The sequence below is a fragment of the Brassica napus genome, chromosome C1, assembly GCF_020379485.1.
Source record: "Brassica napus cultivar Da-Ae chromosome C1, Da-Ae, whole genome shotgun sequence".
Taxonomy (NCBI): Eukaryota; Viridiplantae; Streptophyta; class Magnoliopsida; order Brassicales; family Brassicaceae; genus Brassica; species Brassica napus.
In genome coordinates this window covers 32,763,444-32,773,992 of record NC_063444.1, presented here as the reverse complement: position 1 = coordinate 32,773,992, position 10,549 = coordinate 32,763,444, and the positions used below count along the sequence as shown (strand labels likewise).

The following is a 10,549-nucleotide window of genomic DNA, read 5'->3' as shown; positions in this document are numbered from 1 at the left end:
GGCGCTTCCCAGAGCACCACCATCTTCAACATCAACGTTTTCGACATCATCATCTCGTCTATCATCTCTAGCAGCATTATCAGATTCACTATCAGCACCATCCGCAGATTCCTCACTATGAGAACTCGAGTACGAACTACCATCAGAGGAACTCGTAGTTTCCGACGACTACTCTCTCGCTTGAGAGGATTTCGCCAACTGCACTACAAAAAATATGAGTATTGGTAGCAGTTCACCGTAGCACGAATTCACGAAGTGCTACTAATACAGTCAAAATTGGATCATAATTCTATGGTAGCACTAAATTCGTGCTAGCAAAGATTTTCATTAAGCTGAGACCCAAAAATGACTTTTATAGCGGGATATTTATGTTGGAGCCAAAACACTTAGCGAAATTTTCTGATTTTGGCGGATCTACACTTTTTTTTTTTGCTAAAGTCATTTTTTCATTCATCACCCACAAAAAAAAAAAATTTGTTCTCATCAATCTCTCATCGATCTTCTGTTCTTTCTATTTTCAGATCTCATCTCCCCTCTGTTCTTAATCATCTGTCTCTCTATCTTACTCTCCTAACCTCACTCACACCCACACGATTTCTCAACACAGACATCTCTCTCTGTAATTTCACTCTCCTAGTCTCGTCTTCATCTTGTTCGAGCACTGGTATGTTGCAGAAAGTTCGACGAATTCGACGGATCTAACCGCGCTCGCACCGGATTCGTGAGCCGTCTCGAAGTTCCCAAAGTATCCGACTGTAACAGTCGTAATCTCTCTCTCTCTCTCGTCCCTTTTCTCTCGATAAGCCCTTAATCGAAGGTCTTTATTGATTTGTTATTTTGCAGAGAGCAAGTATGAAAAGGTGACCTTGAAGCATAACCACAAGTTCCTTATAAAGGTTAAGGAGCACCAAGAAGGCAAAGGATGCTAAGAAGCTCGGGCTTAACCGTAACCATGTGTAATCTCTGTCTCAGATTGAGATTGTAGTCAGCTTGACCCTTGACTCAAGCGTAAACCTTTCTCCGGTTTGTATAATCTCTGATTGAGATTTTAGATGAAGGGTTTGTTGTTCTGATTCTATAACTCTCGAAAGATCTCTTCTTTTGCTCTCTTGATTAAGGATTCGTAGATTATTGAACTATGGAGACTCGGTGATGGATATAAGGAGTTATTTCTTGATGCCCCAGACTCGGTGAAGGTATATACATTGATAACGAGATGATTTGTCTTTGATATATTCAATCATATCTTTGCTGTGGGAATGTTTGTAGTTTACCTGCAGGGTCCAAACAATCAAGGTCATTGGCTTGTTAAATCTATTCAGTGTGTACTTGATATTCTAAAGAATGCTGATAGCAATGCTGAGGTTACTTTGGAGTTTTGACTCCATTACTCTTTGTTCTGTTTAATTGAATTGGCCCTTGTGTTCAGGGATGCTGGTGTCTCAGCCATTGCTTCCCACCTTACCCGTTCCATGGCAGTCAGTACATCGTTTGGTGGGGACTTCAAGGTAGTTCTTAAACTGATTTTATATTGTGTCTAAAGTCTATCTTTGCAAGATTGCTATTGACATCATCACTTTTTGTCGTATCAGATTTGGGTTTGCAACAGTGAGAAGAGCAAGAAGGCTAAAGACTCTAGCTGAATATGTCATGCAGTTGGTTCTTATATGTAATATCTTTATAAGCATTAGGAATCTTAAACATTCACAACTGATTCACGGATGGGAGTAATGTATTACACGTTGGGGAGGCTTATGTATATTTTGGTGCACTCTACAGCACTTGAGATGGTTTAGTTTATTAATTATCCAAGAACATACAAGATATATAAATGTATATCTAAAATACTATTAATCATACTCTAAACCCTTAATTTTTAATATTTTATCATAAAATACAAAGATACCAACAAATAATATGATATAATTAAAATCTAACACTAATAATAAACTAGAAAATTTTTTTTGCTTCAAGTTCTAAACCCTAAACATACCATAATTCCAACATCCAACACTTACAATAAACTTCAAAATGAACATTTGTAGAAATTTATAACTAAAACAAAAGCATATTACTTTAAGAATATATAAATTTTCAACATGTAATTTAAAAAAAAAAACAAAACCTAAACCTAAACCCTAATGTTTGATGTCAGTGTAATACTTGGAAAGATTCTATGTAAGATGTATCTATTATGAATTTAATGCAATATATGTTTTAGTTATAAATCAATTTGCAATTTGCAATTTATAATTTATAAAATATAATCTTAAATTTAAATTCTAAATCTCAAACACTAAATCTTTAATCTACCCCCTATATCTAATACCCCAAACCTCAAACCTATGATATAAATTTAAAAACCAAACTCCAATTAAACTCAAAAACTCAAACCATATACTTGATCCTAAATCTTAACCATGTACCTATTAGAACTTATATCCAATATATAAAAAAAATTTAATAGTTAAAATCCTATTTTTTAAAAGATTAATTTCATATTCTAAATATATACTTTAAACAATCATCCCCCAAACTCTAAACCCTGAATGATAAATCTAATCTCCAAATTTATTTATTTTCATTTTAACTCAAAATCTTAAATGTAAACTTTAAATCTATTTCCAAACTTTAATTTCTGATTTTCAACTTAAACCCTAAACTCTATTTCATATACCTCAATATCAATAACAAATTTTAAATTTTAAATTTAAAACTATAAATTTAATTCTAAAGATTAATTTTTAACATTTAAATTGTGAAATCTAAATCTTATTTTTTTCTCAAAATTTTATCATAAATATTCTATATATTAAACACACAAAATAGAAAAGGAAAAAATGGTGTTCCAAGAACAAAAGAATAAAAAAACAACAACAAAACAATCTGATTGATGTTCTTCGTATTATCAATAAGCCTACTGCTACTTCTTTGGTTTATGCTTTTGAAAGGAGAAACAATTAAATAATTATTGTCTTTGATCTTGGTGGTGGTATCTTTGATGTCTCTGGTACTTTACATTAAACTGTTGCTATATATATATTAGTTTGATAAAACGGTTACAGTTTTGTAAACGAATTTTGATTTATAAAAACTCAATTGCAATGTATCTCAATTGGTGACAAAAAAAAAGAAAAAAAAATCTAATTTGGGGTATATGATCAAATTGCAATGTATAAATGATAATTAAACATTTAGATTAAATTTAATATTTGAACTTAAATAATGAACAGTAGATTTTTAAGATTTTTAGTTAGATTTGGGTATATGATTAATTTGGGGTTTAAACCCTTACCCTGAACATAAACATTAAAATTTCAATATTTTCCTAATATAATTTCGATCTTAAATTTAAATTTAAAGTTTAATAATTTTAAAAATAGAATCTCAAATTTAAATTATAACCCTCAAACATTAAATCTTAAATCTATACCCTAAATATAATACCCTAAACCCCAAACTTAAATCTTACATACAAAGTCATAAATCTATTTTTTAATTTATAATATAAATTTTAAACTTAGACTCCAAATATATTCTAAAACTCAAACCATATACTTAATTATAAATCTTAACCCTAAACCCTAAACCACATACTTCATATTAACCTACATCATAAATCCTAATTTACAAATTTCAAAAATTTAAATATAGGTTTTGGAATTTAGACTTTGAGTATATATTCCAAACCATATACAATAACTCTAAATCTTATACACCAAATCATAAAATCCAAACATCAAATTTAACCTTTTCAAATTTAAACACCAAAACCTAAACATAGATACTAATAAAAAAAATTCAAATTGTATTCTCAAATTTTACTCTAAACCCCAAACCTAAGACTCCAAATAAACTTTAATCATGAACATTAACCTTATATTTAAAACTTTTAAATTAGACTAAACTTTTAACTTTAATCATAGTCATTAATCAAATCCTATATTATAAATCTATTATTTAAATTTAAATTCATTTGTTTAAACCCCATATAAACCCATTCATATTTAAGTGAATTAGAAGCTTATTTGATGACCAAAGAAAAAGAATTAACAGCTTATTTCTGATTAGACCAAAAAGTGAGGCGTGGATCACCATTTTTCGAATCTCTGCCGTTGGTAATATTAATCTTACGGCTCAGATTAATTCACTATTAATATTTTATGTTTGTTTTATCTCTTTCTTCCTTTCTTCTTCCACACGATTCTATACTTCTTATTTTCTTCTTCTGTACCTCTTCGATCTCCTCATCTAATCTCATCTCTCTTATCCTCTTCCCATCTCTCTTTCTCCTCTGCTCATCTTTCATTTACTTTTCTTCTTTCAAGCAAATGGATCTGAACGAAGAGGATTACCACCGTCATGCTTCTCACCACCATGCTCCTTTCTATTCGGTTTCGCCCTTCACCACCACCACCACCGCACGCTCGTCAACACCACCACCAGTCACGTCTCTCTCTCTCTCTCTGTTTTGAATCTGATTTTTTTTTGTTCTTGGTAAAGGAAAGTGGAGGAGGCACAGGATTGATGAATGAGGCACAGGAGATTGATGGAGGAGGTAGCAGTGGTGGGTCATGAGCAGAGCCGGCTTGAATGTTGAAGACGAAGAAGCTCGGTGAGGAGGCGGCAGGCGGCGGAGAATATACATTAGGTTTAGATTAGGGTTAGGTATATTTTTAATTTGGTTTAGTATGCTAAACCGATTTTATTTATTAATAGTTTGAATCTTTTTTATGTTTGTGTTTTGAAATCTGGGTTCCGCGGAGGAGGCGGAGGGAAGGAATTAGGGTTTTTTTAGATTGTATGTAAACTGGTTTAGTTTGTAAACCGAAATTTTTTGTAATCTGGTTTAATTTATAAACCGATTGTAAACCAAAATTTTAATATAAACCAGAATCATTTATAAACCGGTTTAAAATATTAGCTATTCAGTATTACCTAGAATATAAACGTCATAGCATAAGTAAAACGCTGTATTATAATATTCAATGGCACAAAAAAATTGCTATTAAATGTTCAAAAAAAAAAACTGAGTTACAAAAAGGTATTCTATGACAAAAAACAAATGTCATAACAAAATATTTTATGGCACACGAAAAGTGCCACATAAAATATTTAAATAGCGAAAAGAAATCGCTATAAATAGGTATAATATAACACATGACCAACGCTATAATATCTGTATATTGTTACAGCACGCGAAAAACGCTACGCTAGGGGAGGGTCTATTATAGCTGCGGCTGTCACGGCGTTCTTCGAAACGCTATGAAAACGATATGATAGCGTTTATCGGGTGCTATTAATACCGATATTTCTTGTAGTGCTGCATCTGCTCATGTTCCCGGACAGTTTCCAACATATTCTTCTTCACCAAAGATGACGAACTCGAGACAACAGGAAGCGTTTTCAAAGACAAATTCGACCCTCCAACACCAGGCTCCGCCACCAAATTTGTCCCGTGCTCATCAAAAAGAAACCCGGTCTCTTCCTCGATCAAACTCGCGCTTACCCTGTCTTCTGCTTCACTTCACGTAAGAGTACCTAACTCAACAACAATGACAGATTCGGCAATCTCCGACCACGACTTGCGGCCATCAGCAAGCTCCATCTTACGAACTAACAAAGACAGCTGCTCACAAGCAACCTTCCCATCCGACGGCATACCTATCGACGAACTCAGCTCCGACGTTTCCATCACCGACGGCATGCTTGGCACAACAGAAGATAAGTTCGGAATGAGAGACGAGCTCGAACCAGAAGACGATGAGCTCAACCCCACCTCACCGCGACACGGCTCCATCGACTACGGCAAGCTCGGGACAGAAAGCGACAAGCTCGAACCAAGGAACGAGCTAGGAACTGACGAACTTGAAACAGAAGCCGAGATCGACCCCACCAATGGCAAGCTCGTGCCCTCCGCACCTCGACCACACTCTTTCATCAACAAAGAACCCGAAGCAACAACAGGAGATGAGCTTGGAGCCACCATGAACGAGTTCGGAGCGACATGAGACGAACTCAGGGACATCAGGAGGCGAGTTCGGAGCCGCCATCGACGAGCTCAGGACATCAAGAGGCGAGCTTGGAGCCGCCATTAACGGGTTCAAAGCAACAGGAGATGAGCTCGGATCCGCCGTCGATGAGCTCGGGACGACAGAAGACAAAATCGGAACCTCCATTGACGAGCTCTTCTCAAGCCCAGCCCCTCCTTCGACGAGCTCAGCCTCTCTCAACGAACTCAGAACCACCATCGACGAGCTCTTCTCCAGCTCAACCCTTCCTTCAAACGAGCTCAGCCTTTTCTCCCCACACCACAGACCACGACCAAACAACCCTTCCTTCAAACGAGCTCAGCCTTTCTTCCCCACACCACAGACCACATCACGTCCCTCACGACGAGCTCGAACTACTCACAAAACACAAGCCGACCTCAAGACAAGCCGAGCTCCACACTTTCTCTACCTTAAAAAAAAAGAGGAGAAGAGTAATGAGAAGAAGCTCGCCGACCTCAAGACAAGCTCAAGCCGACCTCACACCCTAAAATTCATCATCACCAATGACCAAGTTCACGACAAACAAAACCAGATTTGCTTTCTTTCTTTTTTAAAAAATAATAAAAAGAAAAAGGGAAGAAGAAGAAAGATGAGAAGCAATGTCGGCAAAGAGGAACCAAGAAAGAAGATACTAAAAAAAATAATAATAAATAAAAGAGGGAAATGACCACACGAATATAATAAAAAGGAGCAAAAATTTTACCTTGCTTCAAAATGGGGGATACGAACCATCAGTTATATAGGAAACGAAAAATGTGTTGCCCTATTTTCCGACAATTCCCGAGTCTGACCTGATTTTCTCAGACAGAAAATTCCAGAAGAATTCACCAAGATTCAACACTTGGCGAACTGTGGAGAGGGGGGGGGGTGGACAATTGTTGGAGATGGGCTTAGCACAGACCCATTAAGAGGTAAGCCCAAAATCAGGTCCGGTCCGTTAAGCAACAATTGATGATTTGGCTAGAAAAAAAAACGTACGTCACTATAAATAGAAGAAGTCAGACTCATTGAAAGGACGGTCAGAAACGTACAGAAAGTACATAAAAGGAGAGTACAGAAAAGGAGAGTATCGCCTCTTCATCACAGACAAAGTCTTAGACTACCTCGACCATTAGACGAGCTCGGCCCAGACGACCTCAGACCATAAAATAGAAAAATACTTGTTTAGACGAACTGTTTAGAAGAGCATCTTTAGTTCTTGTAATTGACCGAGCTTATTTATTCTTGACTATTAATACAAAAATCTTTATCCCTTTACATCATTTATAAATATTACATCACCGACCGGATATGGAAACAACAAATACATTTATAACACTTGTTTTTTTTTTGAAACTTTAACTCGTCGCCATTTATAACACTTGTTTTCAGGAGAATTCATTCACGACATAGATAAATGCATTTCTTTACTTTATAATGAAATTGATAAACAAAGGGACAAGGTTAAAAACCGTTTTCAACTAACTGAGCAAGGTAGATTTCTCCAAACATTGATTTTTATCTTTAACCTCCTCTGCTCCACTGAACAGAGTCTCCACAAAAGCCTCCATGTTCTTATCTGATGACCCTCTTTCTCTACCCGCTTCAACCGCTAAACGCTTCCATGCCTCACCGTTTTCCCTCAGCTCCACCGACTTCTCCTCCATCACTGCTTCCAAACACCGTCTTATCTCTCCTCTCTCCACCAATCCATCCTCGTTCTCTCTCACCCTCACACCTGTCCTCCACAAATCCTCCAGGAGCTTCGCGTTCGTTGGTTGATCTGACCACATAGGAAACGCCACCACCGGAACGCCGAGAACCAAACTCTCAAGTGTTGAACTCCACCCACAATGACTCAAATAGCAACCTACGGCTCTGTGTCTTAAAACCTCCACCTGTGAGCACCAAGACACAATCATACCAACCTCGTCGAGCTCGTGTCTTAAACCAGCTATCTTCTCAATCTCTGTGTCGTTCTCTCCTTTTATTTTCGCTTCTCTGTTTGCTTTATCAGTTATAACCCACAAAAACGGCCTTTTACATTCAATGAGAGCTCTAGCTAGTTCCTTTATCTGTTTCTTGGACAATTCAACCATTGTTCCAAAAGAAACGTAAATAACAGAGGAATCTGTTTTCGAGTCTAGCCAAAGTGTATAATTACTTTGATCTTTTACCGGTTCGCTTCTTGTGAACATATCTGGTGGAAGTAAAGGCCCAGCCGCCACCATTTCGATATCCCGGACAGCGGTTAAGGCCTCTGCCTCGAGCGAATCGAATGTGTTGACGAGAACTTTCACGTTGGGTTCTTCTTTGAGAAACTCCATCAACTCTAGATACACTTCTTGTGCGATGTTGTTGCTAGTGTTGGAAGGTGAGAGGAAAGAAGGAAGATCGCGGGTTTCGAGAGTGGGGAGATTCGGGAACTCAAAACCGAAGTTATTCCCGGTTGAGTGATTGTAATAAACGTTGAACGCCAAAGCGGGTTGGATCCATAGGAGAACAGAAGGAAGGTGAAACCTACGTGCTAATCTTGGAACCCAACTAGGAAGAATCGTGTAGATCACGCAAGCCACGGGAGAGTCTCCGTTTTTATTAGCTTCGATGAACTCCGACAGCGTTTTATCTCCGTTACGTTCGAGATTCAGCAGCCTGTTTTGGACGTCTTCGGTGTTGGAGATGACCCCGTCGTCGAACCCATCGGAGAAGGTAAGGAGAGAGAGATTGTACACGTTGTCGTGGCTTTGGATATTAGAGCAATGGAAGACGGAGTGACATGTGGCCAAAGTGACACGTGCGCCGGTGGTTCTGATGAGTCGATGAGCAAAACGGAGGGATGGGTTCACGTGACCTTGCGCTGGAAGCGTTACAAGTAGAAAATGCGGTGGTGCCATTTTTTGCTCCGCCGAAGTGACTTCGAGAACTTGTGTTGTGTCTCTTTTGTGAATTTGTGGTGTTGTATTTATAAACAAAAATACGGATGAGCAACTGAGATTTGATTTTGGGTTATGTGACATGAATAACAAAACATAGCATTACATGTACCGGTTACCGCTTTTACGTAATCCACGATGACGCCATGATTGATATCATAACTTGTCGTCCCCCTGAAATTTCCAAAGTCTTTTTTTTTACAACAATTACCAAAGTCAAGTCCATTTTCTATTAAAGTCAATGCGATGATTCCTTATATTATACTACTTTAACTTATATATACATTATAGTTGATGGGATGTTAATTTCAATCAATAATTTAGTGTCTAATAATTAACAATTTTAAGTCAATGCAACGATTATAACATATATACTAAATTTGACCCGCGCGGATGTATTTTTGAAAAAATATGATGCTATTTATTTCTTATGTCACTATTTAAAGTTGAAAAAAAAAACTCAAATTCGAAGAACCGAACCGATTTCAATCCGAATAAGTAGTACCAAATCCAAACCGAAATTGATTAAATATCTGAATTATTCAAAATTTTGGTATTTGAAGAACTGAAACCTAATCCGATCGGAACCGAAGTATTTTGGGTATCCAAAGTAGATTTATATACTTATATATATATTAATTATTTTTAGATTTAATATATATATAAACATCAAGAATGTATATGATACTTTTAAGTTCATTTAAATACTTGAAAATATATACAAATAATCAAATGTAAATATCTAAAATAGTTATTAATTCTCTATACTTAAATAATTATTAATTCTCTATCCAAATATTTAAACCAAACTAATTTATATGTTAAGTTAGGTACTCTGACATATGTTATTCAAATTTATATGTAATAAATTCTATCGTTTATAGATTTTTAAAAAATTAAAGAATATAATAAATTTAATTTTTTAAAAATAATTTAAACTGGTTATCCAAATCTGAACCGAATCCTCAAAGATCTGAACCGAACACGAAATCTCAAACAGACCCGAAAACGAACCCGAATGCCCACCATTAATCACTATTATCTATCCTATATGTGTCATCATAAGTTACATAAATATGTGTTATCGTATAATTAATCGTATTTCATACGTACCATCAAATAAGTAATCTTATAATTAATAATATTTTATACGTACAATCATATAAATAATTACATATATCTACTTTAAAAAAAATTGGAAATCCATTATATTATATTAAAAAATAATGGGCTTATGTTACTTGATATACATATTCAAATCAAAATAATAATTTAAAATTGATTTATATCAAAAATTCATTCAAAAATATACATATATTCAAAAATTAGTTTCCAAACAGAACTAACTGCTATCTATTTTGCTTAAAGTACTTCTACTTTAATAAGATATATATATATATATATATTAGGTTAAGATATGTGCTTTTGTACAGAATGAGCAATAAAAATAATTTTTACGTATTATTATTTATTTTACTGAAATAATAAAAAATAAATATATATTAAATAGTTAAAAAGTCAGTAATTATTATGTATATAAATAAAAAACATAAAGAGAAAGTTTTGTCAAACTTTTAGGCAAAA

The 10,549-nt window shown here is 35.3% G+C and overlaps 1 protein-coding gene and 1 long non-coding RNA gene across 2 annotated transcripts; one reads left to right on the top strand and one right to left on the bottom strand.

Moving 5' to 3' along the window:
- Nucleotides 1-3,337: 3,337 nt before the first annotated feature.
- LOC125580744 lies at nucleotides 3,338-4,673 on the top strand. The gene is made up of 2 exons (XR_007318487.1): nucleotides 3,338-4,450; nucleotides 4,504-4,673. It is a non-coding gene; the product is annotated as an uncharacterized LOC125580744 (long non-coding RNA).
- Nucleotides 4,674-7,380: 2,707 nt separating this feature from the next.
- LOC106430366 (UDP-glycosyltransferase 75B2-like) lies at nucleotides 7,381-9,256 on the bottom strand. The gene has a single exon (XM_013871152.3). It carries the CDS (start codon nucleotides 9,047-9,049, stop codon nucleotides 7,514-7,516), a length of 1,536 nt encoding a protein of 511 aa, XP_013726606.2. The 5' UTR covers nucleotides 9,050-9,256; the 3' UTR covers nucleotides 7,381-7,513.
- Nucleotides 9,257-10,549: the final 1,293 nt, after the last annotated feature.

What these genes read in the sequence shown, in the direction of transcription:
- LOC106430366 (XM_013871152.3), bottom strand. Translation starts at nt 9,049, where the DNA reads ATGTCACATAACCCAAAATCAAATCTCAGTTGCTCATCCGTATTTTTG.